The sequence below is a fragment of the Felis catus genome, chromosome B1 (assembly GCF_018350175.1).
Source record: "Felis catus isolate Fca126 chromosome B1, F.catus_Fca126_mat1.0, whole genome shotgun sequence".
NCBI classification, from domain to species: domain Eukaryota; kingdom Metazoa; phylum Chordata; class Mammalia; order Carnivora; family Felidae; genus Felis; species Felis catus.
Genome location: NC_058371.1, coordinates 164,383,375 through 164,409,152, shown reverse-complemented (window position 1 = coordinate 164,409,152; position 25,778 = coordinate 164,383,375). Strand labels below are relative to the sequence as shown.

The following is a 25,778-nucleotide window of genomic DNA, read 5'->3' as shown; positions in this document are numbered from 1 at the left end:
CTGGAATTGGCTCACAGGCTGCAGTTTACCAAACCTTGTTTTAAAACATCCTAAAAAATAGGAACTATTAGCAATTGGCAATTAGTCAATTGGACTTGGGGAAAACCAAAATAACACCTCAAAAATAGCAATTTGAGTGAAGTAGCTTTTTGCTTTATTATAACAAGGTATTAAAGGTAGTGGGAGTGTGTAAGAGAAACTGTTACTCTTGAACCAAAACTAGGTGTAATCAGGTACTGGATTTGTTTGACAGTGTTTAGATTTTACAGCTATATGCACAGAGCAGTAGGTACAGCTATAAATATAATATATAGTCAAAGGAAAAGGGGCACCTGGATGGCTCAGTCGGTTAAGCCTCTGATGCTTGATTCCCTCTCAGGTCATGATCTCATGGGTTCGTGAGTTCGGGCTCTGTGCTGACAGTGTGGAGCCTGCTTGGGGTCCTCTCCCGCTCTTTCTGCCTCTCTGTGCCTCTCCTTCCCACCCCTCAGTGGATAGATAAACTTAAAAAAATAAAAAGAAAAAACAACTATTTGGCTATTCCAAATTTCAACTTAGTCCTAAATCCCCCCTTTTCCAAGTTGGTGAGGAGATATTAGATGTATTTCTGTGATAAGGCAGAGCTTCCTGGGAATACAGCTATTGTATTCTAAGAGAATGGTTTCTGTTCAGTCCCACTCAGCTTCCTTGCAGTGCTCTACTACTTGTCCTGAAGATGTTCTTCTCTTATTGTTTATGATAGTGCATTGTATTTTTAAAAATTTTTTTTTTTAATATTTATTTATTTTTGAGAGACGGAGCGAGACACAGCACGAGTTGGGGGGGCCGGGCGCAGAGAGTGGGGGAGACACAGAATCCAAAGCAGGCTTCAGGCTTTGAGCTGTCAGCACAGAGCCCAACACGGGGCTTGAACTCAAGAGCCGCAAGATCATGACCTGAGCCGAAGTCAGATGCTTAACTGACTGAGCCACCCAGGCGCCTCATGATAGTGCATTGTATTTTTTACCCTGTCTCACCCTCCCTACTGTTTTCTTTGAAGCCGTCTTTGAAGGTTCTTCCTTCTTTGTCCATCTTTTTTTTTAATTGGAAACTTTACATAGCTTAAAATTTACCACTTTAACCATTTTTAAAAATTGTTTTTTTAAGTGTATTTGAGAGAGAGAATGCGTGCTGCCCGGGTCGGGGAGGGGCAGAGAGGGAGAGGGAGAGAGAATCCTCTTAATCCCATGAACTGGGGATCATGAGCTGAGCCGAAATCAAGAATCAGACCCTTAATTAACTGAGCCACCCAGGCACCCCAACCATTTTTTATTTTTATTTTTTATGTTTTTAACCATTTTTTAAATCTACAGTTCAGTGGCATTGAGTACAGTCACATTGCTGTGCAGCCATCACCACTGACCATCTCCAGAACTTTTTCATCATCCCATACTGTACAATTCTGTATCCATTAAATGTCCCATTTCCCCAGCCCCCCATCTGTCCACCTTTTAAGTTGAGAGTGACAGAGGTCTCTTTTGCCTGGCTTCTGTCTGTTTTCATTATTTCATCCATTCATATGGTATCCAGCGGCCTCTCTTCAACTTAATCTCATTCATTCATACATATATTCAGTTAATATTTACTGAGAGCCTGATATATTTCAGACTTTGGGGAGAGGGTAGAGGATACATGATAAAAACTAACAGCATACCTGAGCTCATGGAGTTTATCATCTACTAGGGGAAATGTACTAATACAAATAGTTTTTATAATTGGTGATACATAATAAAAGAATGGTACAAAGTGCTTTGCTTTGAGAAATGGGGATTTTACTTCAGGAAACAATGTTTGACCTGAGCCCTAAAGATTTAGAAAAATTTGAGTGGTTTAAGGGGGAAGGCGAAAGAGGGAATAAGGGTATTCCAGGTAGAGAACACAGTGTGTACAGAGGCTCTGTGGGAGGCCTGTGCAAGCATGCCGGGAGAGTGTGGCACGCACGAGACCTGGAAAAAGCCAAGTTGGTGGCTGGAGAAGAGTAGGGAAGGGAGAGATGTGAGAAAGATATGTAGGAGCCAGACTTTGCAAGCCCTTATAGATTATGCTAAAGGTTTTGGACTTGGGGCACCTGGATGACTCAGTCAGTTAAGCCTCTGACTCTTGGTTTCAGCTCAGGCCATGATCTAAGGGTTTGTGGTGTTGGGCCCCGTGTTGGGCTCGTGTCGGGCTCGGTGCTGACAGGATGGAGACTGCTTGGGATTTCTCTCTCTCCCTCTGCCCCTTCCCTGTTCTCTCTCTTTCTCAAAATAAGTAAATATTTTTTTTTAAGAAAAGGTTTTGGGCCTTATTCTAAAAGCAATGGAAAGGGGCATCCGGGTGGCTCAGTTGGTTGAGCGTCTGACTCTTGATTTCAGCACAAATCATGATTCTCGGGTTGTGGGATCAAGTCCCACAGCGGGCTCCATGCTGAGCGTGGAGCTTGCTTAAAATTCTCTCTGTCTCCTGCCCCTCTCCCCTGCTCATGCTTGCTCGCTCGCTCACTCTCTAAAAAAAAATAAAAATAAAAGCAATAGAAAGATTGGAGGGTGTTCAAGGGTGTGGTATGTATGAGCAGGAAGACGTGATTAGGTTTGCATTTTGGTTAAGGTCATGCTTAGCTGGAGTATGGAGAGTAGATTGGAGAAGGCTAGAAGTGAATGAATGTAGGGTGCTTTTGTGGGGGGGGGTTGATAATGATAGCTGGGCAGTGTGTGTTGATGGTAGTGGAGATGAAGAGATGTGGATGGAAAACTGAATGAGCCAAATTTGAGGAAGTAAGGGAGAAGTGTCAATGATCTAGGTTTCCAGCTTGTGTGACAGGATGAATGTTATTAATCATTTTGAGGTCAGAACCCCAGGAAGAGAGTTAAATTTTAGCAGGAAAATCATGACTTTGAATGTGGAAATGTTGGCTCTGAGGAGCCAGTGGCTCCATAGAGGAGACATTAAATGGGCAGCACATATGGGACTGAAGCCCAGGAAAACTTGGGACTGGAGATATAAATAATGGGGAGTTTTTGGACTATAGATAATAACTGATGTGATAGATATGAATGAGATTTCTTAGGAAAAGGAATATAGTATAGAGTGAGGACATAAAGGGGTGAGGACTTGAAATGCTAGTGATTAAATAAATAACCACCGGGAAGAGAATAAGCTTCAGAGGAGATCAGAAAGTAAAGAGGAAGAAATTAGCACCCCAGTTTCTGCTCAGGTTGGTATTTCTGAGATACTACATTCTAAATATGTTTAAAGTGTGGCATCTTATCTCTTGGGGAATACGGACAAAACTACACTGTCCACCTTACTACATCATCAAACTAAACAGAAAAACAACAAAAAACGTATCTTCTTCCACCCCAAACCATTTCTCTGCCCAGTAGGCAAACCAGAAACTTCAGAGACACCTTATTTTTTTTTCTTTTGTAATCCTTCTAGTTTTTAATATCTATCCTTCTTTTTTGTATTTGTCACCTCTACTGCCTAGTTCAGTCTCATCTATTCAATATAAAAATGTCCATCAATTTTCTTCTGAAACTGATTGGATCATATATCACCCTTACTCAGAATTCACTGATAGTGAATAACATTCATTCTCCTGAGCACAGTTTCCAGGACTTCCACAACCTGGCCCGGCTACGTCTTCCTGTTTTGTCCCTCACGCATCTGCTTTACCTTTCTACAGCACTCACTCTTATTCCCTGAACCTAATATACATTTTCAAGACCCTGCTTTTGTTCCTGTGATAAACACAGATGGAAGCACACGCTTTCCCCGTTCTCAGTGGCCTGTCAGATTGCCGCTCATCCTCTCAGGACTGCTCCAATGCCTCTTTCCAAAAAGCTGTGCCTAGTTTTTCTCATTTGTAATGAATTATCCTGTCTCATCATTCCACAGCCCTTTGCACCTTTATGATAGTTCATTTCATTTTGCCCTGAAATCATTGTTTTTTCCTGCCTGCACTACTTGGTTGTAAGCCCCTTGAGAAATAGTACGATGTCACATTTGTCTGTATGTTCTACACCTTGCTTTGCCAATGGTCAGAAATACTGAGTTAAGCTGTGGATTTTAGAAGAGTGTAGAAGAAAGAAATACTATTTTAAGTAGTAATTTTTCTCTACGTATGTACTTGATATCTTAGTTCTACTTTTGTACTGTTTCTATCATCTTACATGCATAGCACATTTTTTTCTTCCTTTTCTTGGGCCAGAAGACTGGGGGAAAGGGAGGGAGGCTTTTTTCTTTTTAAAAAGAGAATTCGCACATGTTTGACCTTAACCTGGCCTAAATAGTCAATATTGCTTTATTTTTACAAAAATCCAAACTTTGGAAAGGCTGTTTTTAAAACTCACTATTTCATACTTTTTTCTCCCCTTTTCTTTGCAGTAAATGTTTGTTATAGAAAACTGAAAAAACACAGGGGCTCCTGGGTGGTTCAGTCAATTAAGCACCCGACTTTGGCTCAGGAGATGATCTCAGGTTCCTGAGTTCAAGCCCCACATCGGGCTCTCTGCTGTCTGTGCAGAGCCTGCTTTGGATCCTCTGTCTCCCCTCATTCTCTGTCCCTCCCCTGCGCTCTCTCTCTTGCGCTCTCTCTCTCTCTCTCTCTCAAAAATAAATAACCTTTTTTTTTTAAATGAGAAGACACAAATATACTTTTCATTCATTTTATTTTTTAAGACCATTCAGAGTTAATACAGTTGGAACAAACTTCCCGACAAGATAGAAGTAAATTAATTTAATGGCTAATAATTTGTTGAGAAGATATTCTTCCTATGGTATTATTTTTGATGTTTGGTGTGGCTACTGTTTTATTTGCACAGTGCAATTTAAGATAATGGAACTATTTTGTTGGGATTATTAATGTGTATTTTCTCTTGCTACTGTAAGAATGTTTCTGTATTTAAATTGAGATAATGACTTAATAAATTTCCCAGTAGGAAAAAATTTTGAATGGTTAATCTTTTCTGTTATTATGTTGATTTCTCCCCTTCTCATTAACACAGCTCTCAAGAGGCAGAATTTATATAACAATCCTTTCAACTCCATGAGTTACACAAGTCCTTATAGTCCAAGTGCAAGTAGCCCATACAGCAGTGGTTTCAATTCTCCGTCTTCAACCCCAGTGCGACCTCCTATAGTCAAACAGCTAATACTTCCTGGAAATTCAGGTAAGGAGAATTTGAAATGGAATAATCAAGGTATAGTTTTTAACTTACTGCCCTACCTCAGAAAATAACTCAATCATCAATAGTTCAAGTTCTTGTGCCTATGATACTTTTAAGTGGTTAAAGAAAATATCAGTGAGGAGCTATTTAGCACCTGGTACTGATAAACCAGGGTACATCTGTAAAGTTTTCTTTAGCATGTACTTAAAAGTTTTTAGGTCTGGCTTGATTAGAGTAACAAGCTTGATTCTTTTAACTAATAGATGCTTTCTTTTACTGAATAGATTGATTGGGCTATAAAAGCTAAAAATAAAAGCTCTTATTAAATCACTTAAGCTTTATTTAATAAGCTTTGATATTACACTCAAATAATAGTATAAGCTATATGTGTATGTGCCAAAAGAGTGGAGTCCAAAATGTTATGGGAGGGTAGACTGCTGTAAATTGGGGAAAGAATATTTTGCTGTGGTTCTGTGACTGAAATAGTTACTCTGTAGCTTACTGTTCTTTAGGATTCACTGTTAACTCTTATTGTTGCTGTTGTTACAGCTAATTATTGTAGCTTCCTTAAAAATTAAGGTTATTGTTAACCACCTCAAATTTTTGACTCCCTAGTCTAATAACTTCTCTCGCCCCTGCTGTTAGCTTTGTGCATAAGTTGTTACTTGCTATTTATGTCACCCATGACTGTCATACTAAAAAGTTTAATCTGCTATATTTGTTTAACAAGAATTTTATTTGGGCACTATTTGAACCTGACCTTGTGTAGTACTTTTCCTATCATATGCACTATGTTCTTCTTGATAATATAAACATCAACTATTTTGCTCTTAATATGCCTTTCACGTGGGAGCTGACTTCTATGGTAAAGAATTCTGGGAAACAAATGTTTCAAATAAGTCTGTATTAGATACATTAGTGACAGTGTTAGGATTTTATTCTTCACTAGAAGTTGATGATCTGATGAAAGGATTTCCTTAGAAACAAGTTAGACTCTTGGATATTATGTCCTTTATTCTTCTGACCTGCCTTCTATCCCCCTTTTTGCTTTCAGCAATGAAATACTTTATCTCATTATTTTCTCTGTTCCATGTTTGTGCTTCACTCCTACACTTCAGAGAACTCCTTGGATCCCTATTACTAGTTTGACAAAGAATTTTGTAAACATGGCATAACGTAGGAAAAATGACCCTAGTGTTCTTTTTTTGGTTTGTTCCTAAATCTCTAAGGAATTTTGATTTCCCTCAAATTATAGTTTTCTTGCTTAGGAAAAGTAGAAGCTTTTATTCAGGGGAAAAGATGATGGTATTGGCTAAGACTGTGAATTTGGGAGGAGAAAACACATTATAAATTCATTTGTTTATGAGGTGTTTCATTGGCTGTCTTGTAAAAGTTGGAATCCTCTAACATTTATTGAACACCACCTACTTACCAGGCACCGTGGTGAAAGCTTAATTGTTTCATAAGAGAATAGATAAGTTATGATTGAAATGAAAATGTGATTTGCTTTTATGCCATAACATATGACATAGCCCTCTTTATTCTTAATAAAGTCAATTTTTATTTTCAATATTTGGGAATTTCATGAACAGAAAAGACAGAATAATGGTGAACTGAATCAAAGAATTAATATCAAGTTATTACAACAGATGCTTATTCAGTTTTTGTTATACCAAAGTTCAAATCTTTTTTTTTTTAAGGTAATTTGAAAAGTTCATCAGACAGAAATCCTCCACTCAGTCCTCAATCCTCTATAGACAGTGAGTTAAGTGCTTCAGAATTAGATGAAGATTCAATTGGATCCAATTATAAGCTAAATGATGTAACCGATGTACAGATTCTAGCTCGGATGCAAGAAGAAAGTAAGTATTTTAATTGTTCAAGTTGAGTCTAGTTCAGGTATAATTTTGTTGTGGATATTTAATAGATCTTAAGGTGTGGTGGGATAGTAATGTATGAGTAGAAATGTTAAAGTTTAGAGGCTTATTCAACATATAGACTTGCTTGTTCATTAACTTGTTTTCAGAGTGCATTTTATGTAAAACAGTTTGCTGTGTGAGGAGCAAAGAAAGGCAGGTAATGACTAGTAACCATGCCCTGCATGTTACTCTGCGCTGGAACTTGCTAGAGTAGTTATTACTCTATTACACTGTGTTTTCTTAGTAGACCGTTGTTTCTCAACCTTTTTTCCATTATTACCCCTTCCCAACCACCTTTTTAGACTTTTTTTCCTTTTTTTACCTATCACCTCACCATGAAATTTTAATACCACAGATATACCCTGCATCTCTTTATGTACTATGAGGATCACAAATTAGTATGGTATCTGGGTTTTTTTCATACCCCAAGAGCCAATTTTCTCCCTATGGGGGCAGATATCACCACTCTTAGAATATGTGGTATAGACTACAGGAAAAAAAAAAAAAAAAAAAAAAAAAGACCTTTATGGGAAAATTGAAATTATGACATTAAATGAGGTGAGCATGCAATATTGCTTTACAGAATGGTCTTTGCAACTTTTTAGGTCACAGATACCTTTGAGAATCCAATAAAAATTATATCCCCTGTCATCTCTAAAGTATACATATGCATAAAATTTGTCATACTATTTCAAAGGTTTGTGGATGTTCTGGCTCTCTTTGTAAAATGGTGGTGATAGTATTATTCTTGCCTATATTTTTTAAAAAAATATTTTAATTTGTACTTTTCAATTTGTGCGTAAAATATTTGAAAAAAACATTTTAGCACATAAAACAAGTACATAAAGAGGAATGAAAACAATAAGTGAAAATAATCAGGCTAAAAACAGTATCATCCTCAGGAGATCATAAAAGGATTCTCAACCAGAAGAAACAGGAAAATTTGAACATGGAAGTATCCTCACCTAACTATACTGATAATGGTACATATTTTTAAAAGGCTTTTAGAGAGGATGGAAATGTTTTATTAGATATTCAGTAGAGTACTATGGTTTGCCTATACATTTTATCGTAAGATACCACAAGCTTAACTGTGAAGTAAGCAATCTCTCTAAAGTGACCCGTTCAATCTTTACAATGAAAAGATTCTTGAAGCACACGTTTCAGTCTTGACAATCAGCTGAGGGTAATGGAGCATCAAAATAATTTAGTTTAAAAACTTTCTGTTTTAGGTCCTTTTATGTAGATATATGGTAGGTTTTATTAAGCTATAACATTTATTAAGAAACTGCAGAATGTTATTCTGCTGAATCATTTCCCATTTTCCAACAGCTTCGCATAGAAAAGTAGAAAGACTTGGTTCTTGCTTTACTTATCTTTAGCTCACGGAACTAACAATATGGTACCCTTTTCTTCTGTAATTTTGTGTAACTCCTCATTGAGACTGTGGTTATTGTCAGCTAGTGAGGAGCTATTGTCAGCTAGTCAGGGATGTGAAAGGAGAATAGGGTGCTTCCTCACTATAACTTACAGTAAATTCTCTCAGTTCTTTGAACTGTGACTTTTCAGACCCCAGTATTTTGTTAGAAACTCAACCAGCTTTTTGCTGTCATTTTTATATTGTGTTTTGGTAACAAGTAAAAGAAATTCTAGCCTTGCTTTAATAATTCTTTTTAAGCCATCTACATGCACAGATAGGGTCTTTTTCTAGTGAATAAAAAAAAAAAAAAAGATGCTAAAAATGTCTGCCTCCTCGAAAATGCCAGGTTTTTTTTAAGAAAATGATTTTTGTGGGGCGCCTGGGTGGCGCAGTCGGTTAAGCGTCCGACTTCAACCAGGTCACGATCTCGCGGTCCGTGAGTTCGAGCCCCGCGTCGGGCTCTGGGCTGATGGCTCAGAGCCTGGAGCCTGTTTCCGATTCTGTTTCTGCCTCTCTCTCTGCCCCTCCCCCGTTCATGCTCTGTCTCTCTCTCTGTCCCAAAAATAAATAAAACGTTGAAAAAAAAAAAGAAAAAAAAAAAGAAAATGATTTTTGTTTTAAAACATTGTTTCTTTAGTTTTGTTTGTTTTTAACAGAGATGTAGAATTACAGATTTTGGCTGTTTCCTGGTTAAGCCCTCTTATTTCTAATAGGAGAAATACACAGTCCCATAGTGATTGTTGCTTCCTTAGGATCCCCCTAGTACTGCAGGGCCTACTTTGGGATCTGTGTTTTTCCTTGCTAAAACAGTGCTATTCACTGATCTGTTGTCTTTTGTTAGGTGACTTTAGTACTGTGTTCGCTGTAACGAGACACTATCTTGTTTGTTACTAGAGTGGTTCCGAAACTTGAGTGAAGGGTTAGATAGGCCCCAGGAATCTGTAGTTTTATAGATACCCTGCTATGATTCTCACCCATTACTTTGGGGACCATATCGATAGCACTATCTGTGTATGAGCATATTTTTTTAAATTTTTTAATGTTTATTTTTGAGAGAGAGAGAGAGAGCACAAGTGGGGAAGAGGCAGAGAGAGAGAGGGAGACACAGAATCTGAAGCAGGCTTCAGGCTCTGAGCTGTCAGCACAGAGCCTGACGCAGGGCTCAAACCCACGAACTGTGAGATCATGACCTGAGCCGAAGTCGATGCTTAACCAACTGAGCCACACAGGCGCCCCAGTAGCAGAGAATTTTTAAACTAGATTGTCAGTAGTTAGCAGGACTTGATCAAAATATTGGCCTAAATTCTGTACTTTTCTTGAATAGTAATTTTATTCTTAATTGAATATATACCAACATTTGTTTTTGTTCTAGAAGTTTTTATACTTTTTGAAGGGCCTAAGTTTGCTTGGATGTTTCTGGAGGTGTCAAGATACATAGGGGACTCCTTTGAAAATTTTTACTTGATAGCTTAGAATTTAAGTTTGTTTTACTGATGAAGTCTCTTGGGTCATGAAGGAACTAAAATTTCATTTATGCCCAAGTATTGAATTCCTGAGGGTGGGAAAGAAATTTCCTTCATCAATAAATCAATTCCAAGAATTCAGTATCCAGGGAGTTTATTTATACACTGGTGTATTCTTCTCATTGGTTGAACAATAATTGTTTTCCCTCAGTATTTTTGAAATGTTGATCTCAAATTTGGATTTTTGTCTTTAGGAGTAGAAATATTTTTAAATTTATGGTTCTACCTCTAATACAGATTTCAGAATCATGAAGAAAACGTTGGATTGGGCAAAGGTTTATAAAATTTCATTCAATTCAAAAATAATCTTTTAAAATATTTTAGGCATCATTATATGGGAGGAGGTCTAAGATGATTCAAGTGGAAAGAGAGTTTTCCTTTACACTTCATACCCTATTGGAATTTCTCAATGATATTTTTTTGCTTTTAAGCCTCAAGAATATATAAATGTTTAAAAATGTAACTAAAGAAATGAAATAACACATTCATTATTGTCAGGTCTCCGGCAAGAATATGCAGCCACCACATCTCGGCGCAGTTCTGGTTCATCTTGCAATTCTACAAGACGGGGTACTTTTAGCGATCAGGAACTTGATGCGCAAAGTTTAGATGATGAAGATGACAATATGCATCATGCAGTATACCCTGCTGTTAACAGGTTTTCACCATCACCACGCAATTCACCTCGACCATCACCTAAGCAGTCACCCAGAAATTCACCTCGTTCACGATCTCCTGCTCGGGGAATAGAATATAGTAGAGTGTCCCCACAGCCTATGATTAGCCGCTTACAACAACCTCGCCTTTCACTTCAAGGTCATCCCGCGGATTTACAGACAAGCAATGTTAAAAATGAAGGTAATTAGGATGATTCTGGCAAAGCAGTTGTCCTTAATATTTCGATATGAAAGTAACACAATTTTTTACCAGGGTTTTGTATTTTAGAAAAGTAGATCAAGAATTTAGGTAGTTTACTGTTTTATTACTAGTGCATCAATACAAAACTAAAGGAGAGAGTGAATTTAATTTTACTTGATTATGTTACTACTACTCATGAAGTGGTCCGTATATAGATTTTGATTTAATTAATTTATGGCTCTTTTTAAAGGTTCTCTTCTACTGATTTCTAGGACCTGGGTTAAGTTATTTTTTATAAGACATGTACTTTCTGTTAACTCCTCTAAAATGTAGAATGCTTAAAGAATTTGATTTGTGAATGCCAGTTAATATTTTAATTCTTTATCTAAAAGAATGTTTTGATTTTTTTTTCTTTAAATTCTGTTGTCATAGAAAAACTAAGACGCAGTCTTCCAAACCTGTCCCGAACATCTAATACACAAGTTGACTCAGTGAAAAGCAGCAGAAGTGACTCAAATTTTCAAGTGCCAAATGGAGGAATACCTCGCATGCAACCTCAGGCTTCAGCCAGTAAGTATCTTTTATGTGTCAGTTATTCAAGAGAAAATGAAAATTATAGATAGTAATTTTGTGCTGAATAGCTGTTTTAAGCTATCTATACTAAAATGTAGTGATTGTCGCTTGCTATAAGATAATCTTGGCTGTATTAAAATTTAAAATTTGCTCCTATAAGATACCCAATTGTATCAGTACTTGTTTCTGTATGAAACTCCAGTCTCTCCAGATTGAAAAAAAATTTTTAATGTTTATTTTTGAGAGAGACGGAGACAGAATGCGAGTGGGTTAGGGGCAGAGAGAGAGGGAGACACAGAATCCGAAGCAGGCTCCAGGCTCCGAGCTGTCAGCACAGAGCCAGACGCGGGGCTCGAACTCACTAACTATGAGATCATGACCTGAGCCAAAGTCAGATGCTTAACTGACTGAGCCACCCAGGATGCCCTCTCCAGAATTTTTATTTTTTTATTTTTTAAATTTTTTTCTCAACGTTTATTTATTTATTTTTGGGACAGAGAGACAGAGCATGAACGGGGGAGGGGCAGAGAGAGAGGGAGACACAGAATCGGAAACAGGCTCCAGGCTCTGAGCCATCAGCCCAGAGCCCGACGCGGGGCTCGAACTCCCGGACCGCGAGATCGTGACCTAGCTGAAGTCGGACGCTTAACCGACTGCACCACCCAGGCGCCCCTCTCCAGAATTTTTAAATGAGCAAAGTCTACCTATTAATTATACACATATATATTCATTAAAAACCTCACATTCTGCAGTACTATACATTAAAAATGACAAGATTTTTGTGGGAAATAGTCCTGAAACAGACAACTTAAAACTCAAGCAACTTTCTTAGTAGAACATTTAAAAAAAACAAAACAAAACCATAATGATCTTGCAAAAAATACTAGCATAATTAAAAGCATGTTAAATTTTCAATGAATAAAATAAATACAACTGGCAAATCTAGGGGAAAAAAAAGTTGAAATTAACTTGATGAAAAGAAAAGATTGAGTCTGTTGAATGAAGGAGAGACAAAGGTAACATAAACAAAGATCAGAAAGAATCATACAGAACTTCTAAAACAGAGTAGCCAACTGAGCCAAGTAGTGATGTGGGAATAGATGGATACTGTGTACTTTAGTGTACAAGGTGACTGAAAAGGAATTGAACAGTTCCCAAAGAGTATTATCTATTAACTAGAGTAGATACAAACATGTAATCAAACCAATTTTAAACAAACTGTCACAGTTATTTCTATAAATTTAGAAGTGCTCAATATGCACCCCTTGTAACCCATGGCTCGCATCAGTCCTGTGGTCTGATCGACTCAGTTTCTTTGTAGCATATTTCAGCGCCAGTTGAGATGGTGGCTGCGACGTGTTTCTTCATTTCCTTAAAGCTATGAAGAAGCGCCACAAACACAAGGTTACTGATCATTTATAACTTGTTTATTGGGTAATACAACTGGAAACATTCGATTGTTTCTTAATTCCCTTGCATTCTTCCTTGGCTCTGTTGTGTTTAGCTGACTTTGTGTATTTTATGTTAAGCTGCTGTTAACTTGGTGGCTCAAAAAGACCAGGAAAAAATACATTTGAACCCAAATGACTTTTGTGATAACAATGATAAATTTTCCTTGCTTTCAGTTGTATGTGATATTATTTATATTAGAGAGACTCATATTGTGCTGTACCATACATGCATGATCCTGTTTAATCTTCAGAACAATTCTATCAAGTAGGTACAATTATTAACACATTTTTCAAATTATGAAATTGAAGCTTTGAATAACTTAACCTACAATCATACATACATACATAGGTGGCAAGTTAGGATTCAAACCCATGTTGATTCTGCCCAGGAACCCAAGTCCACCTGGAGAGGTGTGTCATATCTATGGTTTAGTACTAAGATACAAAAGTATTCAGAAATATTATTTCTGGTTTTTTTCTAAGATGAACTGTAAAATTTAAGGCACTGTAAAAAATTGTTGCCTAGAGATTTGTGTACCTCATTTATTTAGCTGGATATATGCAACAACATGTTTTTGAACCAAGTTAAATTTTAAATTTAGAATTCCAAGTCTTGCAAACTATGTGATTAAGAGTGCCATTATGATACTCATATGGTGTACTCATAAATGGTATAGAAAGTAGGGAATCACAGAACTTTAAAAATAAAGTTATACTTTGAACTCCGCTATCTTGAAATGGTGAATGATAACTTTTGTGCCTTTAAATCTGTAAATTAAGTTCATTTGATCCTTGAAAATACCGTGTTTCTGAGTTTTTTCTCCCTTAGTATATTTTTGCCTGAAAGAAGAAGCAATCCACAATGTTAATACAATAGGAAAGAAAATTTTATAGCACTAAGGAGATTAAATAATAAAAATCAGGCATATTATAAGCTGCACATTTACAGCCTATGCACAGATAATCCAAAACATTATTTGTACTTGTGCTTTTATGCTTAGTTTGAAATGAGTTCTGAATTTCTCAAAACTTTATATGATTATATCTTCAGACATCTTCCCTGTTCTTTGTTAAAACCAGCTGTATCTATATTCTCTTTATTCCATCATTATTAGTACCAACTTTTTACTCAGGGTTATTTCCTTATGCCCTCATATATGCTCTTTATTTGAACTATTGTAGCACCTCAGAGCTGTATGGAAATGAAAAAGACTCTTGACAAAATTCTAGAAGAAAAAAGAAAAGGTTGAGAATCTATAATAAAAATGTTAATAGAGAAATATATGACCATATCTTAAATTTTGTGATAATTACTTGAGTTCTCTAGTAGAATTAGCATTGTGTAATCACCTGCCGATTCCCTAGAAATTTTTTCTGTAGGTGAATTTTTCTTTTTCCCCAGAAATTGATAATTAAGGAAAATATAAAGAGAAATATAATGAGATTCTAATCACTAATTTACTTTTAAGTGGAAAATATGTATGCAGTTTCATAGTGGTCTATCTCAGTATTTGAACAGTGTATAGGCAAAAGAGAAAGTAAAAGTCCTTTGTATTTTCAATTGTATATACTTGTTTATTTTTATATTTGTAGCTATAGTGAAGCTTATTTGCAATTAAAATGCCACAAACATTTATTTTAGGGTAAAATCACACTAGTCACAAAAAAAGTTTTGGAAAATGGTAAGTCTGGAATATTATCAAGTTTAAAACTTAATAAAGTTTATTTTATAAAAATATTTTAAGCCTTTTGTTTAAGTTAACATATTTTACTTCGTAATGTATTATCTATTTTCTTAAAACTTTACATGTATCTTTGATCCATAGAAATGTATGTATGTAACTGTTCTTTTAATTACTATGTGTGTGTGTATATATGTATATATATTACATATATATACTGTTTTCATGATAGCCTTTTCATTTTGATATAGAATTATATATAAATATAATAGTAAGTTTTATCTATTTTATACATGAATTAGTATTCTTTATTTTTTGTATAAACCAGTTAGTATAATAGATGTTGCATTTTGTTTTCTTTTAAGTATTTATTTTTCCAGCCCTTAAGTGGTAAAGCTTTGGTTCTTACTTGCTGGTCTGCATGAACCTAACTTTGCAAGGTTGCTATTACTTCCACCCTCGGGACCACTTCTTTTGCCTTGTACTATGCCAATCACTGTTTTTTATATGCTTATTTGCTGTGGCTGCATTATTGTGGATGCTGGCATTCAAATATGAATATTATGAGAGTTCTAATATATTTTCATTTTTATAGCTGTTACCAATTTCTGACTTTTATATTTGGAAAATGTGAGTAACTTAAAAAGTTTAAGAAAACCAGAGCATTGCAGAGGTCATGGATATATGCCATTTTCTCTGTTTCTCCAGTTAAAGGAAAGATTGTTTGTCAGGGACAATTTTTCAGAAGACTAGTGCCTTCTTTCTAAGACTACTAGAGGTTCGGTAGAAAATTTAGTTTTCAGAAAGCTATAGGAATATTGGTTCAGAAATAAGAGGAGGGAGAAAAACCCGAGACAATCTGCTTGTTTAAAAAAATTAAAATAATACTCAGACTCTGGTTAGTATTTTTAAATGTTTACTTTCACATGTATTATCTCATTTGAACTTCACAAAAGCCCATTTCTTATTTTTTATAGAGAGGAAGCAGAGATACGTATCTATTACATGTGCAATGGCATATAACTAGAAAAGTGCAAAACTACTCCCTCCTTCCAACTCCTCTCTGAGTTTCCTGATTTCCTCCCAATATTTGTTTGCATTACATCATGCTGACTTAACTGCAAATTCTTGGATGACTCTATTGGAGCATAATTGAATTACAAATACTTTGTAGTATTTAGAATTACTTAATTGTAGAATTACTACAAAAGAGTAAGATAACCCAGTGTAATATTTATCCACTTACTTACATTTCGTCAAATAGAGGAATAATTTTGCATGGGATACAGAGTATTCCCGCAGAGAAGAGATGTATGGTCAGTATTTTACTCTGGACTTCTCACTGAAAGGGGTGCGGTATCCAGGGTAGTTATCAGCTTATGCATAACCAGACTTTCTGAGGCCCATGGGGAAGGGATCCTCATCCAGATACTGTTTAGAACCAAACACTGAAAGATTATGCTTGAATTTTACATAATTATGAAACATAAATTCAAAGAAATAAGTCATGAATAACCTGTGTAATGGGCTAATATAAGAATGAGTGACATATTTGTAGATTTTTTTTTGATAAGGAACATGATGATGAGTCAGTTATGTAATAACAAAGAGGTTTTACAAATGTAGTTTTTCTGGCACTTCTGTAAATTTTGATTGAATACATCTGGGATGGGTACCTGGAATCTATTTTTTTAGAAGTGTCTCACCTGACTCTAGGGCATACTCAAGTTTGAGAACCACTAGATTAGGAGGATCTAGAATGCTTAGTTAAGATCTCTGGGTTTTATCCACTCATGTGTTCCTTAGTCATTCAACAGGTATTTGTTGGGTGTATATTATGTTCTGAGCTCTGAGGTTATAAATATAAATGAGACAGCACGTGCCCTTCAGTAGCAGGAAGTGATTGGCAAGAACTTCTGTGGGAACAGAACAAAGGCATTAAACTCAGCAGTGTAAAGAGGTTTTCAGGAAAGATATTGAAGCTATCTCTCAGCTAGCTCAGGAAGAGCTTATGAGACCACATGAAGAAAAAAAAGACAGGTTTACCCGACAGTACGATTGGTAATGAAGTCTTAAGAATAGCATCCTGATTATAGTGGTTTTGTAGGACTGAAGTGTAGGATGCAAGATGGTTAGTAGATGCAGTGATGTAGGATGGGAGAGATACCTACCAGGGACAGATTGGGAGGTTTTTAATAAGGAATTTAGATTTCATCCTGTAAGTGTGGAGAGCCATGATAGGCTTTTAATCAAGGTTACTACTTCTTAGAAAATCCATTCTGGTAGCAATGTGAAGAATGGATTAAAGTGGAGGAGAGACTAGAAACATTTAGAAGCCTGTTTATTGCATAAACCTGGCAAGAAATGAGTATCTGAACAAAGGCAGTGGTGCAGGAGGCGATAGGATCTGGATGAACTTTAAAAAATGAAGTAGAAGAGATGTAACTTGGTAACACTGAGAAGACGAGAGGTGGGGAGTAAGAGAGGATTGAAGGGTTACTCTGAGAATTTGTAAGCAATAAAAGTTTCAAAACAAACTGTCATTGCAGGGTTAGGGGGAACAGGGGTCATTTTACTTAGCAGTAATTAACATCTTTTATAGTGACTTATGTTTATTTAGTATTTCATACTTGGAGATTATTTTTAGCATCTCCCCATGTGACAAAATTATGTTCAATAATAATTAAATAGAATGAGTTATAATAATAATGGCTGGGGGAAATGCAGGCAATGAAAATATTCTTTTATTGAACTTTATAACTGTTAGTAAATAAATCATAATGTCAGCATTATAATGGAAAAATAACGGGTTAGTATTTTTTAATCATTTCTAAAGGAAAGTATGTTTTTATGTATTAGTCTTTCACAGTAATGAATATTACGGGTTTAGTTTCTATAAATTTGTCAATAACTGATCTTTGTCAGAATTGATCTTGCATATTGAAGCTCAAAGCAACACTACAGTCAGATTTATCAATTTATCATCACTCATTTTGACTGAAGAATAGTCTTCAATTTTTAAACCTGGGAAGGTTCCCCCGCCCCTCACCAGGCAACTGTTAATACAAATAGGGAAATATTCAACATAATGATAAGCATGGCAGAATTTCATAAAATTCCATTTTATAATACATTTCAGAAATTGTCCTCTTGTCTGTGTCTTAGTTCCTTTGGGGATCAAATCTAATGCCTTCACAGTTGAAATATCTTAAATAATACCCAGTCACATACAATGACAATATTGAAGTAACTCATATTCTGTTTCACTGACTTTATAATCACTGTACCATCATTGTTTATTTCTAATCTGTCTAAATATAGGAATGTATTATTGTACCACAGGGAGTTGAAGGCACATTCTGTGCTAAGTGAACTTGATTTCAAATCTCTATGAACTTTTTGAAAGAAACATGTAGTGGAATCCACCTGTTTTAAAGAAGACTATATAATTGGGAGTTCTAATTATTTTTCATGTGAAATGCAATATATATTAAAACATAAGGATTAAAATATGTTCATTTAAATCTTACATATATGCTATTAAAAGGCAACAGTAACTGCAGCAAGTGTTTATAACTTAGGCCAACAAACTGTTTTCTTCAGGGAGGAGCATTTTATCACTGACATTGATTATTAATCCGGGGACATGATGATGATAAAAAAACAGATCAAGCTGGGATATTTTTGTTGTTGTTGTTCTGAATTCCTTACAGACCATTCACTCACTTACTGCCTACACTGGAGTTGGGGGGTGGGACAGCACTTTCACTGTCCTTCCCTCGATGCACATGCACAAAGTGGAGACCCAAAAAGCCACTGTTCTCATTCAAAAATAGGGTGATGAAGGTCTGAATTAAATGTGTAGGAGACAGTAGAGATGTAAAGGAAGAGATCTACAGAACTGCATGGATGACTAAATGGAAATAAAGTAAGAAAACTTTGAGCTAGGATGACTCGGAAAATGGTGGTGTATGTTTAGCACAAATACAGAGGTTTTTGGAACTGGTCAGTGGAGGAAGACTTTAACCTAAATAATGGTAGCATGAGAGAATGATATTTTTACTGTACCGTCTTTACTTTTCACGGTGGAGTCTTGCTGATTGGAATTATATAAATATTAAGAGAGAAACCAAGGAAACCGTAAGAATTTTTAAACAGCTAACACACTGAATTCTATTATTTTAGAAGGATTTGGAGACTTCCAATTTACTACACTTTGTCATTTAAAAATAATTTTGTCTTTAGAAGACTGATCAAGTTAAGATTGATAATTGAGATAAAAATTTGGTTTTCTTATTTAAGGGTAATACAAGGCTATGTAGTATCTTAGGAAAATCACTCATTTCCTTCTGTCAGATTTGTATCAGACAAATTTAGAGTACACTGCCTGATTCTATTTGCAATCTTATTCTTCAGATTCCCATTGGATAGTTTTCATGTTGTGACCCATGAAACTTGAGGGATAAATAAAGTTCATTGGAGTTATCATAGCTATTAATTTAAGTATGACCTTTCCAAAACAAATTATAGATTCTATTTGATGTTAAGCTCTCATTTAAAAAATTTCAGTTGTTGATAGGTATTGTGGATTGCCAGCGTAAATACAGTCGGTGACCTTTTGCCCTTATTTACTCTATTCCAATCCTAGTGGCCTACTTCCTGTTCCTGGGCACACTCTTACCTCAGGTACTCTACCATGGCTTTTCCTTCTATCTGCAGTGCTTTCCCCAGATATCTATGTGGCTTGCTTACTGCCTTCCTTCAGATCTTTGAGCAAATGTCATCTCAGGGAACTCTTTCCTGATCATCCTATTTATGATCACAACTTATATCTCCCATTTCCTCTCTGCCTTCCCTACTTAGTTTTCTCCTTAGCAGCTATCACTATATGACTGTTTGACTCTTTGTTTATTATTTGTTTCTCCTTTCCTTCCAGAATGTTAGTTCCATGAAAGTAGGAATTTTGTCTTTCTAGTTGGCTATTAAATGAATCTATTGTACCTAAAACAGTACCAGAAATAAAGTAGATAATTAAATATTTGAAAGAATGAAAAACAGCAGTGAATGAATGAGTAAATGAATGACCCTATGAATGATTGAAAGGATATATGAATAAATATGTAAGAATATTCAATGATGATGGCATCCTGTATTTCTGTGGGGTAGATATGAGGTAATTATAAAACTGACTTTTTTTAATGTTTGGAGAAATTTTTACTAGTCTTCCTGGTAATATTTAAGCTAAATTGGTGTCTTATTTAACTACAGTAACATATGGAGTGCTGTAAATTTGAAATCACATACATTTATTACTCTTTAAAAATATTTATTCTCAGACAGTAGGGAAACAATAGCTTTTCAGCATTGATAGGGTTAAGCAATAGAGCAAAAGAGAAATTCTCCTTAATTCTCTTTGATGGTATTATCAAGTATTCCCTTATCAACCCAGTGATTGTTTAAATGCTGGCCAGATTTATGGTTGTGAGATCTCTCTCTCTCTCTCTCTCTCTCTCTCTCTCTCTCTCTCTGGCATATAAATCCCAGAGGTATATGAAGTCCAACTTTCAAATCAGTAGTGACATTTTAGAACCACTTAAATAGGCGACTATACTGGTAGGTTTGGGACTTTTCAGTTCAGTGAAGCTGTAGTGAGTTTTAACTCTGGATGGCTCTGTGCTACTTTTGAGAGTTTCATTACAGTTAATAGATTAGGAGTTTTGAAGAAAGCTAGAACTTCTCATTGATCACTTTAAGAAGGAGATGCTTTGACTCTTCCAAACCCATCAATCCCACCAACACACACTGTGCAGCCCTCCTCATATACCCCTCCCCACCCCACATACATATGTGCACAGACCAGATATGTTGCTACCCAAAGTCTAAAGTATAAATTAGTTTTATTCTACAGCAAGATGATGTTAAATGTGTTAAAGCCACTGGATTTTGACTCCCTTGAGTACCTGCCTGGTTCTGAGTTTTCTTCTCCTTTTTGAGTATGGAGATTACTGTTTTATGTTAGGGCAATTCATCTAACAATAACTGCTTCGCCAAAGTCTGCTTTTTTGCATTGAACAAGTACTACTTTTATTTTATTCTATACTGTGTGCTTGTGTTCATCACTTTTACTTAATTAGCTTTATATTCTTTGCATCCTGTAGCATGTTTGCCGGTGGTTTGTTTTCTCTTTAATATTTTGATTGGCTTACAGTATTGTAGATTTTCTCATCTATAGGAAACTGTTTCTGAAAGTATGCACTTTGCACTAAGATTTCCATCCCTATTTCTTTCCAACTTAATGCACTAAGCATCACTTTCAGATTCCTCTGCTTCTAGGAGTCTAACATATTTTCACTTTACGGTTTCTGTTCCTTGATAAATTTTCAAGTATGTATTAAAATATTCACGTTTACAGAATCTATAGCCTTTATCTTGTCCTTTCAGGCAAATATTACAGTTCCTTATTTTTCAACAGCTTCGCAAAGGCTGAAAAATTTGCCTCGTACTTCCCTCAAAGCCAAACAGTTGCTTCAAACTTCATCTACAAAAAGAGGTAACTACGGCCTCTTACTGAGTTTTACATTTCAGCAAATGGTCTAACAGTTAGTTAAATCTCATATCTTTTGGCATACTGAGTCAGTGATGTTTATAGGGCACGTTTTAGTCTTTTTTTTTTTTTTTCAATAAACTAATGTGGATTTATTCTCTGTTACTCGGATAAATCCAGAAGAAACTGATTTTCTCCAGAGGTATGTATTGGGTTGCTCTACTGAAAGGAATAAATGATATGTAATATTTTCTATTAGAGAATTTATCATGTTTCTTACCAATCTAAAACTGAAGGTCATTGTTTAACTTAATATAGATGAACTAATAAATGCTTAAAATGAACCAAATGCCAGACATTTTGTGTGTAAATTTCTTTCTTCTGACTTTTGGATATACGTATCTGTAGGGTGAAATGGGAATGCTTTCACATTAGAAGTTGGTAAATGTTAAATCACAAGTTGTTGCAGTGAACTGATAATGTTTGAACTGTTTATGGGAGTAGTAGCTTTTTTTGAACTGAGAGTTAAAGGTTGGACACCAAAGCTATCATACTGGTTTGAAGAGATTATTAGATCTATGGGCAGCTAGAAAGAAGTAGAATTGGAGAAATACCGTGGAATTGCATAGACCAGCAGTAATAAAAATGAACAGAAGCCTCAGAGGAAATGGGTCATAACAGATACAAGCAGTGGGGATAGTATTTCCCCTGTCCAGAACATGTAGATTTCCTGACCGCTTCAAAACTCAATAAATAACAAAGATATATGAGGAGGATAAAGTATTAAAGGACATTATGCGGAAAGAGGAGGTTTGAGATTTTATTTGTTAAAGAAAAAGATTTGGTTAATATGGGTATTGAAGTACTGAAATAGATATTTTAGCAAGTTCATTAGTGTGTAAGTGTTTTGGTAATCATTTGGATTAAATATGACTTAAGGAAATCATTTTAGATAATAGAATCTGAAGGAAAGAGAATAGTCAAGTGGAAATGTTGGATACGTGAATATTTGTGTTTTGAATACCAGAAGTTGATCAGAGCCCTCCAATATAGGTGTCTTTTGGTACTGTCAGATATAACCGACTGGATATTATATGTTCTTTTGATAGAAAAGGTGACTTACTAGGAATCATTATAGAAAAGGGTCTTTATAGAAATTATTTGAGGACCTTATGCTTCTTTGTTTTTGAGACTTCTAGATATTTTTGAGTACTTCTGGGGCGTGAGAAATAGGTGAAAACAGGAGCATGAAAGGATTGTGGTATCTAAAACAGCACAAATCATTACTATACCATAATAAAACAGAGGATTTTAATTTTGTATAAATTTTGTTGTATGTCTCTGTAAGCTGCTTTATAATTTTGAGGGGCATCAGGTAGATTTAAATAATTTTCGGTTTTTACTTAAGGAGTTTTTGCTATTTATTAGGTTAATAAGATCAAAACTTCTGGCCAATTTTGTTTCTTTTTTGCTTTTGCTCGTGGAGGTTATGTATTTTTGTGACTGTAAGCCACCAAACTCTCACCCTCTATGAAAAGATGGACAGGAAAACCCAATCTCATAATTCCTGGTACCTTTACCTACCTAGTTGACTTAGTAAAGGGAAAGTTTGTATGTGTGTGTGTTGGGTTTTGTTGTTTCATTTTTTTAAATCTCTTATTTAACTTAATCCAGACTCATATTTTTTGGTTGGTATTATGGCTTTGGGATGATCATTTTATACTACTAGAAATTCTGAATCAATTGAAAAACAGACACAGATATACAATAGGATTTGAAATATTAGGTTAATAGTGCCTGGCTGGCTCAGTTGGTAGAGCATGTGACTCTTGAGTCTTGAGTACAAGCCCTATGAAAAAGAAAATATTAGGTTAATTACTGGAAACGTTGAATCGGTGAATACCTCCTGGATCCAAGGCCAAGTGGATTTTCTAATTTTTCCTCATACCTAGATTTTGAAAAAGAGGAATCTGCATTGGACAGTGTGGTATTCTCTATAAGAATAGGGATGTTAGGCACACGAGATTCAGATACCGTATGTTCATAGGTACCTTTGGTACATTAAACCTGGACTAAAGACACATGGACTAGATAGTAAATTTTCACATAAATCAATTGTTCCATCATGGTGATGAGCCTATAACATCTTCTAGAAAGTTGGTGTACCTATTTTAAGGACTCACAGGATCATGGGAAGAGGGAGAAGGTGGTTCCCTTAACAATTGGAAATATGATCACTTTGATTTTAATTGCATTTAGTAGTAGCTGGAGTTTGAATATGGGAAGGGAAGTAAAAGTGTATTGCTTGGCACAAGGAGACACGTCATAAACATTTGTTGAATGAACACAGTCATGCCACTAACTCAAGGAAGCCTGGACACATTCCTCCGCATTTTCTTCTTGCAAGGTTTTTTTGTTTGTTGCTTCAGCCTATTTCTCTCTTTGAAGAAAAGAAAAAATCCATTGTGTATTGTTAAGTCGTCATAGGCATGACTGCTTAAACTGCTTTGACAAAGAGATATTATTCATTCCTCCTTGTTGGGAACACAGCGAAGAGGAAATAAACAAAGTAGAGACTTCACCAAGTCAGAAGGAAAAAGTGGAGACTAGTTAGAAAAAGTGAATGTATAGATCAGAACAAATTCATATGTAGAAACGTACTTTAGAAGGAGAGAGGCAACTAAGGACGGAATGTTGGTTGTCCAGCACTGCTTTCATTCACTATATTTTGAATATTTAAAGTGAAATAAGCAGTGTTTATAAGAGGCCATATTGATAGGCGTTTAAAATGCTGTTATCAGACTATCTGAAAATAGAGAACCTAGGAATTTTGCCATTAACTTGGATCCAGAATCTAAAATCTCTTGTATTCCCTTTTCATCAACTCACAAGTATTTATTGAATCTGTATCATAAACAAGATGTACTCATTATATGCTTTTCTTCCCCCCGCCTTTCTCATCCTTCTTTACTTTTTTGTCTATTATAGTTGTAGTCAAAGCCAGCCTCTGCTGTACAGAGTTTTTAGATACAGTTAAAATGATAGGAGTAGCTCCCCTTCCCATGATTTTGCTACATAAAATTGAGAGAATGGGAAGAGAGAGGGTGCAGGGCTCCCTCCAAACATACAAATTCCTGTTAGTTATTTAATGCTATTTTTGGAATGATAATTGAATAGATTTTACTTATATTTAGAGTTGATAAGTTTTTCTGTGATTTTCCAAGATTATATTTTCTTCTTTAGTTATGTCTTGACTACGTGTTTCTTTTGCTGAGAAAACCTAGGTCAGAATTTTCTTTTCTCTGAAATTTGTACCTTTATTTTTCTCATTAAATATCGACTGCATTTTAGAATATTTAAGTTACAGTCTGATTAACCTCATTATATTTTGATTTCTCCTAGCCCCCAAGTTTATAGGTAAGGCAAAAATGCTGCTACCATGAGAGGAAACACTTTTTATAATAGTAAAACTATAACTTAGTGCACTTCTTTACTTTCTAGTTTTTCCTCAGGTTATATATTAACCCTTTTAAAATATTTCTCTCCATATTCTGAGATTATAGAACTTTTTGACTTGTCCTTTCATATACTCTAGTACATTTTTCTAAGAACTAAAGATTAATAAATTTAAAAGGATTTCTAATTTACAAATCTGTTTGTTTAAATTTGTGCTATTTTAAAGTATAACTCAAATTCAGAAAACCACATAATATATACAGAGTTTAATGAAGTATTATAAGGCAACCCCCTTGTGACCACCATTCATACCAGGAGACTCTAACTTGCTGCTTCAGAAACTGCTTCCAAACACAGTCCTCTCTTGACCCACTCCCCCAGAGTAGCCTTTCTTCTGAATTTTTATAGCAATCACTTCCTTACTTCTCTGTGTGGTTTTTATCATCCAGTAATGAAACTGTAGTTTTGCATCTTTAATATATGTCTTTTTAAGTTTCTCTTAATTTATAGTTTTCCTCCAACTCTTTTCTCCCCCGTTAAGTTCATTTGAAGAAGCCGCTAGATCATTTGTCCTGGAGATGTGGATGTAGATACACAGGCTGGATTTTGCTGATATCTTTCCATGTCATTTAGCAGATTTTTCTGTATTTCCCATAAATTGGTAATTGGATTTAGATGCTTAACTGGATTCAGTTTTGCTATTTTAGGGCAAGAGGTGTTGTCCTAAGGTGTTGGTGCTGCTTTAGCCACAGGTGCATAAAGAAAGATCGCCTCCTTTTTGTGATATTAACAGTCATTGATACTTAATGCCGATATCCTTACTTTATTAGGTATTGCAGAATTGGTTTATTTCAATTCTAACACTCCTTTTTTTTTTTTAATGTATATATAAAGAGCAATTTTTTCTTTGGGCAGTAAGAGAGAATCCTAAGCAGGCCCTGCCCTTAGCACAGCAGTATACTTTCATTAGAAAATTCCGAATAAATGCATATTCTTTCTCACTGTTTGACCAGTTACAAAATAAATTGGCAATTTACCATCTTCCAAAGGTGACCAATATTTTTCTTAAGTATTTATCATTATGAACTTACAGATTTAAATATTTTTTATGTGTTTTGATTCATTCTGGATATTTTCCCAACTTTGGTTCTACAAGTTGGCTCTCA

General features: G+C 35.4%; 1 protein-coding gene across 2 annotated transcripts in view; it reads left to right on the top strand.

Annotated features, from left to right (window-relative positions):
- Nucleotides 1-25,778, top strand: part of SLAIN2 (SLAIN motif family member 2) — a 73,141-nt gene that overhangs the window by 33,488 nt on the left and 13,875 nt on the right. The window contains exons 3-7 of one of the 2 annotated variants that reach the window (XM_023253134.2): nucleotides 5,025-5,189; nucleotides 6,887-7,048; nucleotides 10,547-10,906; nucleotides 11,339-11,476; nucleotides 21,085-21,162. In XM_023253134.2, the coding sequence (XP_023108902.1) occupies nucleotides 5,025-5,189; nucleotides 6,887-7,048; nucleotides 10,547-10,906; nucleotides 11,339-11,476; nucleotides 21,085-21,162 (903 nt within the window). The remainder of the gene's footprint in view (nucleotides 1-5,024; nucleotides 5,190-6,886; nucleotides 7,049-10,546; nucleotides 10,907-11,338; nucleotides 11,477-21,084; nucleotides 21,163-25,778) is intronic. The other variant, XM_023253135.2, reaches the window with a different exon arrangement.